The 22,936-nt window shown below is 32.1% G+C and overlaps 1 protein-coding gene across 1 annotated transcript in view; it reads left to right on the top strand.

Moving 5' to 3' along the window:
- The window catches only part of RFX6 (regulatory factor X6), a 50,768-nt gene that overhangs the window by 19,269 nt on the left and 8,563 nt on the right, over positions 1-22,936 (top strand). Inside the window, exons 7-14 of the mRNA XM_039871008.1 lie at positions 12,876-12,983; positions 13,984-14,061; positions 14,176-14,289; positions 16,359-16,408; positions 17,919-17,926; positions 19,121-19,272; positions 20,235-20,379; positions 21,706-21,815. Coding sequence (XP_039726942.1) covers positions 12,876-12,983; positions 13,984-14,061; positions 14,176-14,289; positions 16,359-16,408; positions 17,919-17,926; positions 19,121-19,272; positions 20,235-20,379; positions 21,706-21,815 — 765 coding nt within the window. The remainder of the gene's footprint in view (positions 1-12,875; positions 12,984-13,983; positions 14,062-14,175; positions 14,290-16,358; positions 16,409-17,918; positions 17,927-19,120; positions 19,273-20,234; positions 20,380-21,705; positions 21,816-22,936) is intronic.

Raw genomic sequence — 22,936 nt, forward strand, 5'->3', positions numbered from 1 at the left:
ATGATGATTTCAGAAATTAACACAATTAAGGACTTTCTAAAGGCTCAGAACTACTCTAGATACTTTTTAAAAATGATAATAAAATATTCACTTAACAAAGTTGAAATAAAAAAATATTCTGTACTTGGGATGACCAACCATCATAGTTTGCTCAGGATCCAAGACTTACAATGCAAACCTACATAAACTTCAAGTCATATGAACATTAATATCAGTGGGGTAGAGAAATGGGTGTGAATCTTGTTAGTTTACAGCTAAGGAAACTGAGGCTGAGAGATGTATTTGTTTTTTTAAAAATTCTTAGTACAGTTTTATATTTTAAAACCCATGGTCAAGATAATCAATAGCTATATGGAGTTACAGGTTAGCTACAGATTAAGATAATTAATCAATAGCTACTTGGAGTTATAGGTTAGATTTGCTCCTTTAGAGTATAGTGGGAAAATATATCTTAAACAAGTAATTATAAGTAATTATAAAGAGTGTCATGGGGGTTAACCTAGTTTAAGTGGTTAAGGACCACTTTCCCATAGAAAGTGACATTTAAGGAGTGGAAGTTTGGAGGAGAAATGAGAGGAAGAGTGGTCCAGACAGATTTAACAGCATAGGTTAGGGTTTCTTGGCATTGGTATTACTTACATTTTGGGCCAGATAATTCTGTGTTGTAAGGAATGTTCTATGCATTGTAGGATGTTTAGCAGCATTACGGTGTTTCTGGCTTCTACCCACTCGATTCCAGTAGCAACCCCCCTCCACCTTGTGACAACCAAAAATGTCTCTGCCATTGCCAAATGTCAACTACTGGCATATGGGAAGGCAGGGAAGAGGAGCGCAATGTTATAGATATATGGATAGGCTGGATAAGATAATATCTGGACTAGTATAATAGAGATGAAGAGAAGTGACTTATTTTTAACTAGGAAACATTGGAAGAGAAGCAGATAGGAAGAGTAGAAAGATAATGGGTTCATTTTGGGATTTGCCATATTTGATATTATTTTGAAACATCCATTGTAGACTTGGAGTGGGCAGTTGGAGATATGTGATTGGACGAAGAGGACTTAGATATTTAGTTTGATAATAACTGAAGCCATTGTAATCCATAAAAATGTTTAGGGAAAATAATGAATGAAGAGATTACAAGAAAAAGTTGTGAAAAGTGGGGTAGAAGAAAAGGGTCAGCGGAATAACAGGAGAATTCAGACAGGTAAGAAAAGAGAATAATGTAGTGGAGGAGAAGCTGAGAGAAAAAATGGTTCTGTCAAATGGCACTAAAACGTCATCAGATACAGACTGAAAAATATCTATGAAATTAGTTAAATGGAGGTAATTAATGGCATCAGGGAGAGCATTTTCAGGAGACAGCCGAGTTTGACTGGTTTGCAAATTTAGTGCGAAGTGGTATTGAATGTAGAAAATTTAGTCAAGCGGAGAGTGATAATTGGAGGAGGACTTGAAATTTACTTTTGAAGGATGATTAGACAATCGTTCTAAAGTTGGTAAGACGGATCCAGTAAAAAGTAGTGATGATAGATACGAAAGAGAGGAAGGAGAGAGTTGAGAGTACAAGGTCACTAAAGAGGTGGGCAGGGAAGAGCTTCAGAGTAGAGGAAGAGACCCTAGAGAGAGGGAACACTTCTTTAATTAAAACTGGAAAGAGGAAAGGGTAAATTCAGATGCAAGTAGATTAGATTTGTAGATTTTGTGGCAGAAAACTGAGGTAGTTTGGTGGTTTTAGACTTCACTCTAAGGAATTAGTCAGTAGTCACGTCATCTATGGTGAATGAAAATCACAGGGAAAAACGGAGTTTGAAAAATTTAAAGAAAGTCCCAGTTCCTCTCAATCAGAGTGCTCAGACAGAATGCAGCCCTAATTGCCCTAAGGCACCCACTATATGTAAGGAATGAGCTCTTTATGTATCTAAAATGGTACTACATAAATGCCATCCTTGGGAGAATTGAGAAAATGGTAACTCAAATCCTTTTCTCTAGGATTTAATTTTCTTACAGATCCCCTGCTGAGAGAGACTGGGAACAGTCTCTGAGGAAGGTAAGAAAAGTAGGGCATTATAAAATTTAAATTGCAGGAAGCAGCACAAATGCAAAATATTTAGGAGCAATCATAGTTAAGAGAAGCATATTACCTGTTCAAACAAAAATACAGGTATAAAATAAAATTTTAAATAAAAAAGACATACCTCATGCCTGGATAAGAAATTGCTCAATATTACAAATGTGCCAATTCTTGCTAAATTATTTTAGACATTTAATACTCTAATAAAAATTTGAGTGCGTAAATAATTTTTTGAAATGATGAAAATGGCTATAAACTTGATCTAGAAGAATATACAGCAACTAATAGTTAAAGAGAAATGTAAACAAGAATAGTCAAAAGGAGAGTCATCTGATAGATATCAAAATATTATGACACTATGATACTGACTCAATTGAAGAAAGAACACATCAACAACAGAGATTATATATACAAAAAAAGATCCTAGTATGTATAAGAATTTAGTATATCATCAGGAGACATTATAACCAATGAAGGAGGAAAATATTTTTCAATAAATTGTCTTAAGTCCCTTCTGGAGAAAGCTGGAGTACCAAATAAATAAATAAAATCCTTCAGGGCATAATGTTAGAAAAATGGACAATTTTGGAAAAAATTTTCTATAGCTCAATTTATGAAATTTATGAATTTCACACGAATTATTAAATATAAAAAGAGAAATTATAAATTATTCTTATATAAAAAATATAAAAAGAAGCATATATTTACATTTCTGGATAGATAGAGATTTCAGAGGAAAAAACAAAAACAAATAGAAAATTTCTGTGTATCAAAAGCATCATATACGAAATTCAAAGTCAAGGAAAAACTGGGGAAAATATTTTCAGTGAATATGACAATGGGATAATAGCTCTACTACATAAAGAAATCTTACCAATTTATAAGAAAAATATGAAGACTACAATCAATAGTAAAAAAATGTGAATAGACAATACACATAAGGAAGAAAAGGCCAATAAATGCATGAAAAATGGACTACCAAATAAATAAAAATTAAAATAACATTGTAAATTATAAAATTATCACATGTTAAAAATTTATGAAGCTGATGAAAGTGTAGCGAGATATGATCTTTCATATCTTGCTGGTAGAGACCGCTTTTTCTGGAAAGATCTGAATCAAGTCTTTCATGTATTCATACTCTTTCTCCCACTAATTTCATTCTTGTATGAATCTCACATAAAGAAATATTAGAAAATACAGACAAAATATCATGCACGAAATTATTATTGACTACAGTGAAAAAAATGTATGCAACCTAAATGACTAATAATTAAGAAATGGTTACAAGATTTACAGAACTTTTACGGTACTGAATATCTAATCATTTATTAATAGCATGAAGAAATGTTAACTAGGAAGAAAAACAGGCCACAAAAGCATATATATAATGTGTGTGTGTGTGTGTGTGTGTGTGTGTGTGTGTGTGTGTATTGTGTGTGTGTATATATATAGCTTCAATATGTAAAATAATACTGGATATTTAGGTATCATATATAAGTGGCAGAGGATTAATATCTATGTGTGCTGTGTAATATGGTAGCCCCTATCCACATATGGCTATTAATTACGTAACATTCAATTTGTGTCACATTAGTTACATTTCGAGTGCTTAATAGCCAAATGTGGCTAGAGACTACTGTCAGATATAGGACATTTTCATCATTACAGAAAGTTCTATAGGACAGCACTGTTTTAGAATATGTAAAGTATTCAAACAATAAAAAGACAACTCAATAGAAATATAGCAAAGCATATGAACAGGCAATTCACACAATATGAAAAGGAATGACTCATAAATAGTGTTGGTGTTCATAGCTCCCATTCTGATTGACCAGATTCTATAACATATGGTCAATATATATTTTGAATACCATTTCTGCCATAAATATATGCAAAGTACTCGATCTAAACTTTTAATCAGGGAAACACAAGTTAAAGCCATAATGAGTAATTATTTCACTATTATTGGAATAATAGTGAAATAATTAATTGAAACACTTTTAATTGAAACAATTAAAAGTCTGAAAGTATAGTGTTGTTAGGAATATGGAGGAAAGAAATTCTCATAAATGGTAGGAAGGACAATAACTAGTAAAGTTGAAGGTGCGTACACCTTATAACTGCATTCTTGTGAAACCTTCATGCTGTGCACAAGGATGCTTGTATGCAGGTGTTCATAATAGTATTGTTTATAATCTCAGAATATTGAAATATAATATAATGGGAAATACATTTATGATATAATGGGAAAATACATTTTTATATATTTATACAAGGAAATGCTATACTTCTTTAGGAAAGAGTGAACGATGGCTATAAGAACTAAATTAGATTCATCTCAAAAACCTAAAGTTGAATGAAAAGCTCATTGAATTTAGAAGGATACATACTGTATGGTACAATTTTTAAAGCAATAGTATTTATTGTTTAAGGATATTTATATATGAAGTAAATTTTTAGAGGTTTGAATAGGAATGATATGAAGCAAACTCAGAACATTATTTCTTGTGAGGAAGGAAGAGAATGAGATTAGGAAGAGCTACAGAAGCTGCTGTAGTATTTCAAATGTCAAATGTCTTAATCAGGATGGTGAGTACATATGTGTTTATTACTTTTTATCTATACTTTAAAAAAAAGTTTTAAATAGTTAATAATATAAATCAAACAAAACCAACAACAAAAAAAGCAAAATTAAAAGGAAAGAGGATGGTAAGAGTAATTATCAGTCAGTAGTATAAATTTTGATTATTTAAAATTTTTATTCATAAATATAGTGGTTCAAATTTTATTTCTTTTTAACTAGCTAAAGTACTGAGTTGCCATAATTTCTTAGGGAAAAAGTCCCTTGATTTCAAACATTTCAACCAGGAAGTTTCCCTGATAGCTTGAGTTTCCTTCTCCTTAACATCAACCATTCATGGCCAGTTTAACAACTTTGTACCAAGATAAATAACAAATCCCCTCTTCATGGTATATGCTTTTCAAATATTTGTAGACTGTTATCATGCTCTCTTTTAGTCATCACTTAGCCAAACTGTGCAGCTTAACTCCTTTAATCTTTCCTCATAAATCAGACCCTCTTGCCTTCTAATCATATTGTTTCTTTTCTGTAGGTTCCTTCTTATTTTCTTTTGGGAATAAGATTTTTAATAGTTTACCCATGAGTACTGAAGTCATCAGTTGACCAAAAAAAAAAAAGGAAAAGAAAAAGAAAAACCAGACCTCTGTAACTGGCACCTCCTTTAGTGCAATTAAAATGGCAAACATGTTAGTGGAATCAAAATGATTATGTTTTATTTTTTAATTTCCAGTTTATCAATCCCTCCTTTTTTGTATATGTTACATGTTCTGAACAGATATTATCATTTGATTTATACCAACTTTGTACACACTTGTAAACATAGCCAAATTGAATTTTTCCTTGGGCACTTTTTCCTCCTGTTGTGTTTCACATGTATCGCTAGTTTCTATTATACAAAACTATTATTTATCAACATGAGAGCTTTAAATAGGTATTAAAATAAAAGACATATTTTATTCCTTAATATGTACTTCCTGAGCACGCTAATATTTTTATTAGGAAATATATTATTTGTAACACATGCACACATACATACAATTAAAAAAATAATCATTAGATAAAAAACGAAGATCTATCTCATAGCTTAAAAGAGAGAAGTCCTCTGTGTGCCCTCAGCCCAATCACTTTCCTCTCTGCTTACCAAAAGTTTTTGCTCTCCAGAATTAGGTGTTAATCACTCCTTCGGTTTTCCTTAAAGCTTATCACTTATGAACGAATACCTAAACATTGTGGTGATGACTGTACAACAATATGAATATACTTAATACCACTGAACTGTATACTTAAAAATAATTAAGGTAGTAAATTTTATGTATTGTTTATTATTGCTCAGTTTATCATCACCATTATATTGTTTTTTACTCGTCCTACATAAAAATGGATTCATTTTTTTCTGTGATTTTCTGGTTTCATTCAATGTTAGGTTTTGTGATTCATCAAAGTTAACACATGTAGTTCTAGTACCATTTGTACTGCTGTGTAGTACTACATTATGTAAAAATGTCCTATCACAATACATTTATTCATTCCATTGTTGGTGGAAGTTTTTCTTTTTTCTTGGAAAACAATATTGCTATAAACATTCTTCAAATGCACACATTCAGTAGTGGAATTCTAGGTCTTAGAATATGCTTATGTTCAACTTTACTAGTTAAGGTCAAGTGTTATCCAAAATGGTTATATCAACTTATGTCTCTTCAGCTGTGTGTGAGCATTCCTTGTGCTTCACATTCTCATCAACGCTTGACATTGAATTACATTTTAGTTTTGCCAATCTAATGGGTGTGAAATGCTATGGTTCTCATTTGAAAATTGTTTTTGATAACTACATCAAAAAAAAGAAGCTTGATTTTCTTGAGGGGGATTTTTATTGGTTAATTCTCTTCTATGAAATATTTGTTCTGATCACATAATTTTTCTATTTCAAAAATTTGATTCTTAAGAATTCCTTATGATCCTTAGAGAATTCTTAAGAATATATATTCTGGATACTGATGTCCTTGGTGGCATGACTCAGTATTCTATAGTGTTTTTTGATGAAGATAATTTTAAAATTTTATGGTTACTGTTTTTTGTATGTTGTTTGTCAAAATCTGTATATGTTCCAGATCACAAATATATTTTTCTACATATACTTCTAGGAGTATAATGTTGCTCTTAACATTTAAATACTTATTTCATCCATAACTGATTTTTTCAATTTTTTTGTGTTAAAATGCACATAACATAAAATTTACTATCTTTATCATTTTTAAGTATACAGTTCAGTGGCATTAAGTGTATTCATATTGTTACACAACTATTACCATCATCTATCTCCAGAACTCTTTTTATGTAGCAAAACTGAAACTCTGTACTCATTCAACAATAACTCTCCGACTCCTTTTTCCCCAGCCCTGAAAACCACCATTCTATCTTTTGTCTCTGTGATTGTGACTACTCTAGTTACCTCATATGTAGAAACACAGTTTTTGTCTTTTTGTGACTGGCTTATTTTACTTAGCACAATGTCCTTAAGGTTCATCCATGTTGTAGCGTGTCACAATTTTCTTACTTTTTAAGGCTGGATAATGTTTTATTATATGTACATACTCTATTTTACTTATCCATTCATCTGTCAGTGGACATCTGAGTTGCTTTCATGGTTTAGGTGTTGTGAATAATGCTGCTATGAACATGGGTATACAAGTATATCTTTGAAGCCCTGCTTTCAATTTTTTTGGATGTGTATCCGGAAGAGGAATTATAAATGGTAGTTGTATCACATACTAATCCTATTTTTAATTGTTTGAGGAACTGCTATACTGTTTAACACAGCTGCGATATCATTTTACATTCCCATCAACACTGCACAAGAGTTTCAATTTCTACACATCCTCACTAACACTTATTCTGTTTTTTTGTTTTTTTTTTTTTAAATTCTAGCTGTCTTAATGGGTATGAAGTATTATCTCGTTGTGGTTTTGATTTGCATTTCCCTAGTTATTATAATGTTGAATATTTTTTCATGTACTTATTGTCTATTGATGTATCTTTGGAGAAATGTCTATTTTCTTTGCTCATTTTTGAATAGGGTTGTTTTTTTGTTGTTGTTGAGTTTTAGGAATTCTCTATATATTCTAGATGTTAATTTCTTATCAAATATGATTTGTAACTATCTTCTCCCATTCCATGGATTGCTTTTTCACTCCGTCAATAATGTCTTTTGATGCACTAAAGTTTTAAATTTTTATGAAGTCGAATTTGTCTATTTTGCTTTTGTTGCTTGTGCCTTTGGTGTCATACTCAAGTCATTGCCAAAGCCAATGTTGTGAAGCTTTTGCCCTGTGTTTTCTTGTAAGAGTTTCTAGTTTTAGCTCTTTGATTAATTTGATTAATTTTTGTATGTGGTACTAAATAAAGGTCCAGCTTCAACCTTTTGCATGTGGATATCCAGTTTTCCTAGCAACATTTGTTGAATGCTCTTTTCCCATTTAATACCCTTGGTGAAATTTATTTAACCATTTATGTATAGGTTTATTTCCAAGCTCTCTGTTCTATTTCATTGATCTATTTGTTTGTCTTTATGCCACTATGCTGTTGTAATAAGTTTTGAAATCAGAAAGTGTGATGCCTTCAATATTTTTATTCTTTTTAAGGATTGTTTTTGCTATATTAGGCCCCTTGAGTTTCCTTATGAATTATAGAATGAATTTTTCTATCTGCAAAATGTCATTGAGATATTGATAGGGATCGCATTGAATCTGTGGGTCACTTTGAATAGTATTGGCATCTTGACATTATTAAGTGAACATGGGATATTGTTTAGTTTTCTGTGTTTTCTTTAATTTTGTTTTGCAGTGTTTTATTGTTTTCAGTTTACAAGTCTTTCACCTTATTGGTTAAGGACGTTCAAGAATGGACATCTTTGCCTTTTATTCCTAAGTACTTTATTCTTCTTGATATAATTATAAATGGAATTGCTTTCTTAATTTCATTTTTGGGTTGTTCATTGTTACTGTAAAGATGTACAACTGATTTTTATGCATCGGTTTTATATCCTAAAACTTTGCTGGACTTCTTCATTAGTTCTAATAGTTTTATTTGTGGAATCTTTAACATTTTCTGTATATAGAAACATCATTTATGAACAGAGAAAATTCTACTTCTTTTTTCCCAATTTGGAAGTCTTTTATTTCCTTTCTTGCATAATTGGTCTGGTTATGACTTCTAGTACTATGTTGAATAGAACTGGGAATAATGGACATCTTTGCCTTTTTACTGATCTTAGCAGAAAATCGGTCTTTCACCACTGAATATGAGTTAGCAGTAGGTATTTCATATATGGCCTTTTTTTGTTGTGGTAGTTTCCTTCTATTCTTCATTTGTTAAGTGTTTTTCTCATGTCTGGTTGTTCTATCCAGTACCGACATCTCCAATTGTTATTTTAGAATTATTTCTTTTTTAAATTCTGTCAATTTTGCTTCATTCATTTTGTTTGTTATTAGGAGTATAAGTGGTTTAATTGTTATAATCTTCTTTCTATATTGAACACTTTATTTATGTTGTTTCATAAGATCTTGTAATTTAAAGTCTATTTTATCTGATATTAGTGTAGCCACCCCTGTTTTCTTTCGATTACTGTTTGAATGGAGTATCTTTTTTCATTCTTTCCCTTTCAAGCTATTTGTGTCTTTGTATCTAAAGTGAGTTTCTCGTAGACAGCATACAATAACATCTTTTTTTTGTCCTTTCTGCCAATGTTTTCTTTTTTTGATTGTAAGAATTAATTCATTTATATTTAAAGTAATTACCAAAAAGGAATGACTTCTGTCATTTTGCTATTTGCTTTCTGTATGCCTTATAGAATAGTTCTCCTAATTTCCTACATTACTGTTTTCATTCATGTTTAGTTGATTTTTGTAGTGAAATATTTTAATTCTCTTATTATTTGCTGTGATGTATATTATATAACTCTTTTCTTTTTGGTTACCATGGGATTACATTTAACATCCTCAAGTTATAACATAATTTGAACTTATATCAGCTTAATTTCAATAATATACAAAATTCTGTTCCTCTATAGCTCTGTCTCCTTCTTTCAGTTATTGATATCATAAAATTACATCTTTATAAATTGTGTTCAAAAATATACACTAATAGTTGTTTTTTTTTTTTAAATAATGCATTAGTCTTTTAAATTATGTGGAAAACAGAACATGAACATGGAGTTACAAACCAAAGTTACAATAATACTAGCTTTTATACTAATAATTGTTTTTAAAAAATATGTTAGTCTCTTAAATTATGTAAAAACGAATTGGAATTATATCTTTTGTTGTAATAGTAGCTTTTATAAATGCACATGTATTTACCTTTATGAGAGCTTTATTCATATAATTTCAAGTTATTGTCTAGTGTCCTTTCATTTCAACCTGCAGGATTCCCTTTAGCATTTTTTTGCAGGATAAATCAAGCAGTAAAATTTTGTTTATCTTTTGTTCAATAAGAATTTTGTTGACAGTTTTTTTCTTTTAGCACTTGAAACATATCAGTTTTGCCTACAAAGTTTCTGCTGAGAAATTTGCTCATAATCTTATTGAAGATCCCTTGTATGCAATGAGTTGCTTCTCTTTTTCTGCTTTTAAGAGTTTCTGTCTTTTTAAAGTTTGATTTAATGTGTTTCAGTGGAGATCTCTGAGATTATCTCACTTGGAGTTTTTTCAAGCTTCTTGGATGGTTATATTCACAGCTTTCATCACACTTAGAAAGTCCAGCCATTATTTCTTCAAATACTCTCTCCCTGTCCACACCTTCTGAAACTCTCACAATGTGTGTGTTGATCTGCTTGATAGTATCCCAAAGATCCCTTAGTTGCTGTTTACCTTTCTTCAGACTTGATAATTTCAATGGTCCTTTCTTTAAGTTCACTGGTTCTTTCTTCTGCTTACTAAAATATGCCTTTTAATCCCTGTAATAAATTTCTCATTTCAGTTATTGTGCTTTTCAGCTCTGGAATTTCTTTTTGGTTTCTTTATGGGTTTTTTATCTCTTTATTGATATTTCCAATTTTTCATACATAGTTTTACTTTCTCCACATCTTCCCTTAGTTCCTTAAACATCTTTAAAACAGCTGTTTTAAGTTTTTATCTAGCTTGTCTTCCATATCTTTGTTGATGATAGTTCCTTTGATTTATTTTTTTCCTTTGAATGAGCTATACTTTCTTGTTTCTTTGTATGGCTGTGACTTTTTGCTGAAAACAACATTGGATCTAATTATGCAGTAACTCTAGAAATCAGATTTTCCCCTTACCCAGGGTTTACTTCTTGTTTTGTTTTATTTATTTATTTTTATTGTTGTAGGCCCTCTTCATATCAAGATCAGCTTGATGTCTTTTGGGTCTTCTAAGGTCTTTTCTCAGCCTGCCCCTTTTCTTGGGTATACTTGGTGACTTTCTAATTTCTCCCATAAATGCAGTTGCTTTTGTATGTCCCAGTCTTTAATATCTGGCTTTCAAAAGAAGGGGGAAACATAAAGGGAAGAAAAAGGTACTGCTCCTTTAAATCTGCCATAAGTTACTTTATCCAGGGGCAGAGGACGGGGAGCTTACAAAAATGGCAGAGCAGGTGCAAAAATGGCTGCCTGCCTCTGTGTTTGCACTTCTATGATCAGAAACAACAATCAGTGATCAGAAAACAGATCCCTGATATTTGGAGCATAAGATCCTTATTACTACCCACCCTGGTTCCCACAAGCTGTGAGCAAGCTGCTACTGCAACCTGCTGCAGGGCTGGGGATGGAGGATGGTAGTTGCTACTGAGCTAAGAGTTAAAAATGACCCAAATTAACTGCAGTTTATGCTCCAAGCCTTCACTTGGAAGTCTTTAATAGACTCCAGAGTTCCAAAATAGTTACATCAGAAAGATCATGTCAGTGCAATTGTTACCTTGGTGAGGAAACATATTCCTGGTACTTCTTATTCCACCATTTATCCAGAATCCTCCCGTAATTGATTGTTTAGTGTGATACAAGATAAGATGCCATTTTTATCCCTGGTAATCTGCAATGAAGTTTTATCATGTATGCATGGGCCATTTCTTGGCAATTTTTTTTTTCATTCCAGTGTTTTTTCAGCCTATCACTATTCCAGCATTACTCTTTTATTTATTAAAGCTTTATAATACATCTTTATATCTGTTAGGCAAATCTTCTTGCCAGGTTTTCCTCCATAAGAATGTTCTGTCTATTCTTGATTTTCTACCCAAGAGAAAAGATATATAAAAAGTATAAACTTTTCTAAAATTAGAATTTAGGTGCATTTTTGTTACATTTATCAAATATTAGCCTATCTTGCCAAACCTTTTCTTTTCTTTAGAATTAAAATCTTTATTTTCTTGCATCTTATTATTTTTTCCCTATTTATTGACAATATCATTCTTTGATGATATAAAGATAATTAGTGCTCATAAATGAAAAATCCAAAACATTGAAAGACTTTGAAGGATATCTTTAATTATTAAGGTGATTAAATAGAGTGGATTAGGATTAACTGTTCTATTATATCAATTTGTGATAGTTATTTATGTAGTAATTCTTTATTCATGTATTAAAAACTATTTAATTGGAATTATCCTTTCCCTATCCATACTTGAAAATTAAGGCTAACAAGGCTAAAGTCTAAAACTTGATATAGCGATATGCTTTCCCCAAGAGATTCCTGAACTTGGGTGAGAGAAGGTTAGAAAGTTCAGAGTACGAGTTTAGGAATTAGAAGACTTAGACTCTAATCACAATTGCCACTAATTATCTCTGAGACCGAATAAATTAACTTATTATCTCACTTAAGTCATAAACGAGGAAGTTTGATTTGGCAATTCTTGATCTTCTCAAGTTAAAATAATTTCACTAGTTCTAAAAGTAGATCTTTCAAAACTTATGCTGTTAAGAAATGTGAACTAATATCTAAAAATTATGAAAACTGAAAAATGTTTAAAACTAAAATCCAAATAAGAAAAATATCCTGACGCTGCAACTGTTTAGAGTTTGGAAACAATAATTCTTTTTACCTGTCTTGTTTATTCAGTTACACAATTTAAATAGTTTACCCACATCTTCTAGTTTCTTATGGCTTTCAGGATAAAGAATAAAATTTTATGGGTTTCTGTTTTATTAGAATTGTAATTTAAAACCATATAATTGATAATAACTATATTTCTTTTCATTTTTCTAAATTATAGGGTGGCTTCACTCGTAAATATTCACTTAGCTCAAAAACTGGAACACTTCTTCCAGAATTCCCCAGTGCTCAACACCTTGTATACCAAGGATGCATTTCTAAAGAAAAGGTATCAATTAAAGCTACTTCTCTATTGACTTTCTGATATGTTGCTTTCATATCTTACTTTGCTAGGAATCTGATGGCACTTGCAGGGAGCAGTCAGAAATCGACATAATCAAACATAATTGACTGATTTATAGGAGCGACAAATGTTTACTAACATAGATTAAACATTTTCCAATTAATTATTTACCATCTCCATGATAGTATGTAATTAGAAGGTGGTAAAATAAACCTTAAAACACTAACAATTATTTTTAATGTAAAACTCAATCCCAAGGAATTAAATACTAGAATATGTCTATCACATGTAGTTTTTTTAATTATAAGCTTTATGTTTTTGATTAACTCTATTTAATTTTAGTAAATAGTCATCAAGCTCTCTAGGACAGAATTTGTTTCTAGCACTAAGGGGAGATAGCTAGATGAATGCAAAGACTACACTAGGTGATCACAAATGTTATTTTCTATTCTACAGTTCTGTGCTCTCTTACATTTGAAATTTTTTAAGTTAAAGAAAAAATTTTCATAGGATTCAGTTTATAAATATTCCTCAATATGACTTTTCATTGCTTATGTAATAAAGTCTAAGGCTAAATCCTCTATTTCAGAACTTTTAGATTCGCTGGGTTCCTACTAGATGACTAATAACAGAGTTGATGTGTTTTACCATTTCATATTTATTTCTCCAATCAAAGGTAATTTTCTTATTAAACAGAGAATTGCCATGTTGATTTGATGCATAGCTCCCTACACAATCAACTTTTCCATTGTTTTTATAATGCTATACTGTAATCGTATGTTTGCTATCCTTTCTCCATAAGGCAGTAAGCTTCTTAAAATAAGGATTGCTCCTGTTTTTTTGATTCTTCAGCATTGGGCACAATGTCTGGTACATAACAGGAGCTTAAAAAATGTGTATTGAATGAATGAACAAATGAATGCGTGAACAAACGAAAGCAGTGTTGAGAGGGTGCTCTGGTTAAGCTTTCTCTTCCTTGAAATAGGTTGATACCCTCATAATGATGTACAAAACTCACTGCCAGTGCATCTTGGACAATGCAATTAATGGAAACTTTGAAGAGGTAAGGGTGACAGAGAATGCTTTGTTGACCATGCTATATATACTTTCTTGTCCTGTTCTTTATATGAGTTCAAGAAAAAAACCTTAATGTGCATAATCTTTGCTCTGCAACTAGATCCAGCATTTCTTATTACACTTTTGGCAAGGAATGCCTGATCATCTTCTTCCCCTGCTTGAAAACCCTGTTATCATTGACATTTTCTGTGTTTGTGACTCAATTCTTTATAAGGTAAGTTCTTTGGGATGTCTTCAACATGAACCATATATTTCTTTTAAGAGAGTTCTATCTAACTTTTTGCAATGTATTTTCAAAGAATTTGTTATTTCTGGCTGGAGAAACACCATTAATTTTTTTCTGATGAGAAAACAAGCAGTTTAATAATATATTTTTAATAGTGTATTTTAATATAAATTCATATTTATTAAAACAAAATCAACTTCTGTTTACAGCTAAGAATAATTCTGAATATGATATACTAATACATGAGCACTTAGTTAATTTTTATTAGCTGTTTAAGGTGTTTTCAGATTAAATAACACTTTTGTTCACGATATCAGTGTTTTGGGGGGGAAACAGAATTAAGTGCTCTTACTGGATTAATAACTTAAAAATCTTGGAAATCACTAGCTTTAATGTGTTAATGTCATTTCTGTTCTCAAACCAAAATAGAGTCCCCAAGTGCCTGCAGAAGGATTATGAAGACATCCTGAACTAAGATGAGATGAGATGGTTGGCTTTCTAGCCAAATATTTAGCAGGAAGGAGAAAAGGCCAATTCCTTGACAGACTGTTTCCTAGTTAGAGCAGCAAAAAGGTCAAAGTTGAGGAGAAAACTATATTGAAATCTGGGTACCATCAAGTGTGTTTGTCTACATTAATCTATTAAATTATCATGAGAAAAAACAAAAGCTTTCCTTTTAAAAACACAATCTGAGTTAGCAAGAATATCCAAGCAGGCGCCTTGTTAAGCATTAAGGAAATAAAATTCTTCTTAGTTGCAGGGAAATGAAGCAGAAGCTAGATAGAATCAGTCCAGAAGCAACTTTGCAGGCTAAAAACTGATAGGTGGGCTTGAAACAGAATGGGGGAATCTTTATTTTCATCCTCTGTTCAGCAATCCGTCATCACAGGATAAGAGAATGGAGGAGTAAGTGCACTATATTCTCTATCTTTAGTTGAAGTTCAAGTTAAAAGACAAAGGAGAGCAAGGATTGTCTCATTTTTCTAGGTTGAATAAGAATATCATTATTTAAAGGAAAAAGGTTTAGTTTGCACTAATTGTCTGTAATATTTAAGACTTGAGAGAGTAAGCAGGAAGGGGAAGGATGGTGGCTCCAAGAGTGAGTATAAGAAAAGTACCAGGGCTCATGCACACACACTGACCACTGTCAAGATAAAGCTGTTTGGACTGTTCTTCAGTGATTCCAAGAGATATCCTTAGAACATACTTTTTTTCCCCCCCAAAGTGGTCAATTTCCTTGAGTCCAAGACAAAAATCCCGAGTTTAAGTACATTTAAATAAACCAAATTTCTTTTCTTCACTGAAGACCCATGGAGGCACAGTGAGCACAGTGAAAAGAGCAGTGAAAGATGAGCTGCCAGATCTTCATCCTACCTCTAGAGAGTGGTCAGCTTTTAGTCCATAAAACAGTATATGGTTACCAAGGCCAATCCATTGGTAACACACATACTGGGAATATACATGCTATCTCTTGATTTACGGTCTCATATACAGAATACGTGTGTGTGTTGCTGGTAGGCTAAACAGGCCTTTGTAGATTAGTGTCTACCCACATTTTGAAGTATTTTTTTCCAGAGACCTCTTGATCCTCTTCCCCAGGCTGTCCCACTCAGTTTATTAGCCAGCTCAGTGGATCTGTACCACTCCTAAATTATCTGGTTCCCAACCTCCTTTATTTATCATACTTTTTCCTGAGCAGGGATCAGTTAGCACTACCTAATTTATTCTTTCTACTACTTCTTATCTCACCCATGTTTAGGTCTAGTCTAGCCTTTTCTTTTCAGTACTCTTTCTGTTCTCATAATGATGTTAGTGTCATCTGCTTACCCTAGTAATTGCAGTGTTTTAAAATCTCTTCCTCCCCCTGCCATTTACACACACACACACATACGCACACACACACCCCTCGTACATACATTCATTTTAGAGATAAAAGTATAACTTTCAGAAATGAAATAACATGTTATTCTCTAGAAAGCTAGAAATAAAAGTAATGTACAAATAATGTGTCTTTCTATAGAAATACTAATTAAGTTAACTCTTTTGCTGTGATTAAGGTTCTTACAGACGTACTCATTCCTGCAACAATGCAAGAAATGCCTGAAAGGTAGGTTCGGTCAATAAAATACCATAGTTTCTTAGTATAAGGTTTAATGTTATACATTATATTACAGGAAAATGTTAAGTAGAAATTTATTTACCAAGATTATTTCCTTGTTCCTGTCTCTTTTTTTAGCTGGAAAAGATGCACTTTAATCCTTATATTTGAACCTCATTGAACAAAACTGATGAAACAATCCTGAAATCCTTTTAATTTGAGGGTTTCCCAAGTGAAAAATTAATATTTAAGTGTGGTTGACTTTCAAGATACTGAAAAGTTTTTTAATGGAAAATGGCTAGAGGAAGATAGATGGGGATAATTGATGGAAAATAACCACAATAATAAAAACTATAAGAAAAATTATTTTATCTTTAATATCTTTTTTCTTAATTGCAATATCAGGAGTAGAGTAATGGAATTACCACCTCCTTTTAACAAAGGAATAAGAGCTCAAATAGTTTATCGAAATGATACCTGAAGATTTTTCTCGAAGCCTTTCCCTATTTGAGAACCAATAGAAACTTGAAAAAAGAAAGCCATATTTTTCTTTGAAAATAAAGTGTAATTAAATAACAAAATTTATTTTACTATATTAAGGCACAAATGCATGTGGACATAGTTGGTGCTCAATAAATAAATGCTGATTGATAAATTTTATTTTTGATTTACCTTTTCCTCTAGATTCTTTTATTTGTTTGTATCATGGTTAATATTGGCGTGGCCAACAGTTTCTTTTAAAAATCAGTTTATAGTCTTTAAACATCTAATCTACTTTCTGAATTAGGTACACTTACCACTTCTATGTCACAGCCAGAATGGCATCCAGCCATTGACTAAAAGTAATAATAGTTGACCTTTATTAAATACAATGTGAGCTTTGAGGCTTTGCATAAATTATTTTACTTAGTTCCCACAATAAGCCCAAAGGGGACTGTTTATGTGTTTATCTCTTAAGTATACAAGTAATTCACATTCATTGTAGAAAATGAAAAACCTGCATAAGCTTATTTTAAAAATCACTCCTATCTCACCACATGCTTAATGTCTTGTTATTATATCATAGACTTTTTTCTAGGAATATCTGTAAATATGTAGCAGGTCTTCAAATAATATCCTATTATTCAATGTATTTTGTTACAATGTTGATGAGAAAAACAATTCCCACCTGGGGGCCACTGTGTGGCATTTTCCCGTTCTCCCCAAGTCTGCGTGGGTTTTCTCTGGGTCCTCTGGTTTCCTCCCACATCCTCAAGGTGTGCATGTCTGCATTATCCCAGTCTGACTGAGTGTGTGTGTGTGTGTGTGTGTGTGTGTGTGTGTATGCACCCTGTTATGGAAGGCGTTCTATCCAGAATGGGTTCCTGCCTTGCACCCTGAGCTGCCAAATTAGGCCCCTGGCCACCTATGACCCTGACCTGGAACAAGCAGGCTGGAGAATAATGACCTTATTTGTTTCTATTAATCTTTCCTAAGTGTATGTATAGCACACATTTATTTCGATATCTAATATTAGAAGTGTTTTGAGTATTTAGAAGCTTGTGATGTTTTTGTGACCAGAAATATGCTGTAGGAACTTAGCTCTTTACATCAGTCTATGGTAAAATTAGTTTCGCTATACGTCGTTTCACTTAGCCTCCATTTCCAAAAACTTATTGACTACCTTAAATGAGGACCTGCTGTACACATTTAAAAAAATGGAACCATAGTATACATACAATGGCAATATATTGTGGAAATCTTTCCTTATCAACAAATATAGATCAATATTTTCCTTTTAAATGGTCGCATAGATTTCTAACATCTGAAAAACACTATATTTAACCAATTCTTTATCATTGAACAATTGGAATTTTTAAAACACAACTCATCAGACTATTCCAAAGGAGCTATTATGAGCCCAAATTTATAAATGAGGAATCTAGGAGCATAAAGAAGTTAATTTATTTGTTTATTGTTATTTATTTATTTATTTGTTAAATTGGAGTCAGCTGATTAGTAAGAAGCAGAGCCTATATTTTATTCAAAGTCTATTTAACTCCAAACTGCCTACTCTTTTTCCTGTATCACGTCTCTGTCCTCAACATATGCTCCACCCCAAATATATTTAAATCTGTTTTGTTGCAATATAATAGGTAGATTGCTGACTGATTTTTAAATTTTTATGTGTTCTCATGTATAAACACAACCAAAATTTGTGAAAAAGAGTCCTCTAATTAGTACATTTTTAATCATTTGCACCACAGTTATATTTGGATTATAAGAATATATTATTAGAAACTAATATTAAATATCTGAAATGAGGATATGGTACCAATGTGATGGGCTCTCAAGAAGCCAAGATATGTAAAATCAAGTGCACACTTACATTTACTCAGAAATATTTTATAGAAAATGATTGAATCACGAGTTACTATTGATAATAAAGTATTTATTGAGTACTCTGCACAATAGGCTTTAACCTAAGCACTTTCCATGAATTATTTCATATAATCCTCAGAATAATCTTGTGACATGGATACTATTCTTATTCCTATTTAACAGATGAGGAAACTGGAGCTTGAGGAGAATATTTTGACCAAGATGGTAAATAGCAGGCCAAGCTGACTTCAAAAATCATGTTGTTAGAATCATAGAAAAATTGTATACCTCCATTACACTACATTTATTTAATGAGTTTTGAACAACTTGGCATTTAACACATAGGTGTTTTAGCATTAGCAGACATAAGAAATTTTGCTAAAAATTGGGAACAGTGGGTTGTTTCATCCTTGGAAAACTTGCCGGAAGCTCTGACTGACAAGAAAATACCCATTGTGCGAAGATTTGTATCTTCTCTGAAACGACAAACATCGTTCTTACATCTTGCTCAGGTATGTTAGTAAGATGAGGATATTTGAGTCACCAACTCAAAAAGATAATCTTATAGCAAAGAATGATGAACTTTCAGAGATTGGAGATGAAGCAGACAACAATTACATGCAATGTGAGATCCTAGAGTAAATGCTAGAGCAGAGGAAGGACGTTAGTGGAAAAATGATGAAATTAGAATTATTTTTATAGTTTCCTTAACAGTATCATACCAAGGTTAATTTCCTAATTTGGATAATATATAATGGTTATGTAAGCTGATAACATTAGGAGAAGCTGGATAGAAAGTATATGTAAATGCAGTTGGCCCTTCATATCCGCAGGTTCCGCATCCCCTGCACTCTACACTAATTTTGCACCTTTTTTATAAATTTAAAATTATTTCAAAATAAAAGTAAAAATAAAATTCTGAATGCAATGTAAAATGTAAAACTCTTATCTGCCACATGAATCCAATTATAAAATTAAGTTTATAAGGAATGAGCCCATGTGATATTGGATACTATGAAACCCACAAAACCAACACATTTTAAAACTACCTTCTAATTGGTTCTCTTAAATTGGGAAGAAAAAAGTAATTCTTAAGTTAGAAATATGTGTTTGTAGATTGTTAAAGTATACTTTCCTTCCCCTCAAATGATTATTTGCTTTATGACAGTTTCTAGCTCTCTCAATTTTTAGAAACTAGCTTGGAATAGTTCTACATAAGAAATGTAATTTGTAAAATCCTTATTTTATAACCGTGAATTAAATAAATTCTTTTCTAAGCCCAAAATAGTTTTCAAACCTTTAACAGGGATGATTATGAGTCTCAGTTATTGCTTTTTTAGCTTTAATATAAGAAAAACAGTTATTTATGATACTTTTCCCTGAAGGAACTGTTTCTCTAGAAGCTAAAACACTCTTTTAGATAGATTATCAATGATATAGTTTAGTGATTTATTTTTTTATTTTTTTTATACAGATTGCCAGACCAGCTCTCTTTGACCAGCATGTTGTAAATTCTATGGTATCTGATATTGAAAAAGTTGACTTGAATAGTATTGGATCTCAGGCCCTTCTCACCATTTCAGGCAGCACAGACACTGAATCTGATATCTACACTGAACGTAAGTCTTCTCTTTGTTCAGAGCAGTTTCCTAACCTCGGCACTATTGACATCTTGGGCTGGATAACTCTTTGTTGTGGGTGGCGGGTGGGAGCGTTCTATGTATTGTGGGATGTTTAGCAGCATCCCTGGCCTCTACACACTACATGACAACAGCAGCTTTCCCTCCCCAAGTTGTGACAACCAAAAGTGTCTCCAAGACATTGCCAGATGTTCTCCCTTTGAACTACAAAATCATATCTATTTGAGAAACCTACTTCACAGAAACATTTTTAATAAAAAATGTGTTCTCTATTTAAAAATAGTTGTACTCATTGTAGAAAACCTGGAAAATATAGAAAATATTAAGAGAAAAATAAAAGCCATCCAAAATCTCATTGCCTAGATATTACCAAAATAGAAGTATCTTGGAAATAATAAAAATAGTCTTGAGTTTTGTGAGTTTTCTTTCATTTTTACATTATATGCATACACTTCCCCATGCATTAAACACTCTTGGCATCATACGGTATGTAATGCATGTCAAAATAGTATCTCTACACAACACTGTTTTTCAAAGCAGAGACTCCCTGATCAGGTTTGAACCATCTGACAGAGCTTACCAAACCAACATATGTGACTAGACAACCAGGCTCGATTTCCAAGAGATAACAACTCACTACTTCTCCCTTCCTCTATCTCTGAAAACAAAGAAAAAATGCAGCCTCACATAGGCTACAACACCAACGATGGATAACTCTCTGGGGACTGTCCAAACTTAGCCCTGTTTTTCGTTTCTTAGCATAAAATTATATAACCCTTTGAGATTTAGTAAACCTTGAGCTCTTTAATAAAAGTATAATCCTAAACTGCCCCTTTAAATGTTACATGATAAAAGGTCATTTGTGTAAGTGGCTCAATTCTGCAGTGCAGAATTTAATTTTTGCTAAAGATAAAGAATATTTCATAAAGCAGCAAATCAATAAGCTTAGCTTAGTTCATTCTTTAGCTGTCGACTAAACTGTCACACTTAGTGAAAGCCTTGGACTCAAAATGAATAATCAACTGTAACGACAATGTACTCTTCCCTGGTATATACATAGCTATATACTCTATAAACCTGTTTCAATATATACCAAGATACATACATTTATGCTTAAATTTTTGAAGAGTAAAGTACTAAGAATATTTTTGTTATTATTCTCAGAATACGGAATTAATTTTTTTAACATGTTTAATATACCTATCTTCTTTTTTATGATATAACATCATTAATAATTTCTAGTTTTAGTTTTTCTCTTGGGTTCAAAGTAGAGTGCAATATTTTTTTTTCTTTTTTACATGGTAGATGACTCTATCACAGTGTTCCAAGAACTGAAAGATCTTCTTAAGAAGAATGCCACCGTAGAGGCTTTTATTGAATGGTTGGATACTGTAGTAGAGCAGAGAGTTATTAAGGTACTTTTTAATGATAGTCATTACTTTTTTTGTTAATAATAAATGCTAAACTGACTGTTTTTCCTACTGCTGAAAGTGGGGTGACAGGCTGTGTGTAAAAATGCTTTGAAAAGCTTTTGAAGCCTACAAATAAGGAGGCCTAAATATCAAAATTAGAAATATGCCAGATTTGAGAACATTAGACCTGGATTTAATTCTATTTATCCTTTCTTAATGAAGGATGACTAGATGCTACAGTAAGCCCCCTTATCCATAGTTTAGTTTTCCGTGGTTTCAGTTACTTGAGGCCAACTGTGGTCTGAAAATATTAAATGGAAAATTCCAGAAATAAACAATTCATAAGTTTTAAATTGTGCACTGTTCTGAGTAGCATTATGAGATCTCTCACTGTCTTGCTTTGTCCTGCCCAGACTGTGAATCATCCCTTTGTCTAGTGTGTTCGCACTGTACACTCTCCCTGCCCGTTAGTCACTTAGTTATCCGAGTTATCAGATCGACTGTTGCAGTGCTTATGTTCAAGTGATACTTATTTTACTTAATAATGGACCCAAAGTGCTAGAATAGTGATGCTGGCAATTTGGACATGCCAAAGAGAAGACGTAAAGTGTTTCCTTTAAGTGAAAAGGTGAGTACAGTACAATAAGATATTTTGAAAAAGAGAGAGTATATGTTTATATAACTCTTATTACAGTATATTGTTATAATTGTTCTATTTTATTATGAGTTTTTGCTGTTAATGTATTACTGTGTCTAAATTTAAAAATTAAATTTTATCATAGGTGTATGTAGAAAAATGTAGTATCTGCAATTTTAGGCAGCCACTGGGGGTCCTGGAATGTATCCTTCTTTGGTAAGGGGGGGCTATCATATGCATTCCCTATCAGTCAATAAAGTTGTAGCTAAGTAACATCAATAGCGAAAGATAAACTTAGAAAATGGAAATATTCTTGGCCCTTTTCTAAAAAGCAAATTTCCATAAATGCTGACAGAAAATACAGTTTTAAGTATTTACATTTTTGAATTCCAAGAGCTCGGCATTTTGTGCTTTCTGTATGATTTCTTCAGCTCTTTCAATTATCCTTTAAGTCATCCATCATGAAATAAGACAATAAGAACAAATA

Source organism: Pteropus medius, unplaced genomic scaffold (assembly GCF_902729225.1).
Source record: "Pteropus medius unplaced genomic scaffold, Ma_sr-lr_union100, whole genome shotgun sequence".
In the NCBI taxonomy this organism is placed as follows: Eukaryota; Metazoa; Chordata; class Mammalia; order Chiroptera; family Pteropodidae; genus Pteropus; species Pteropus medius.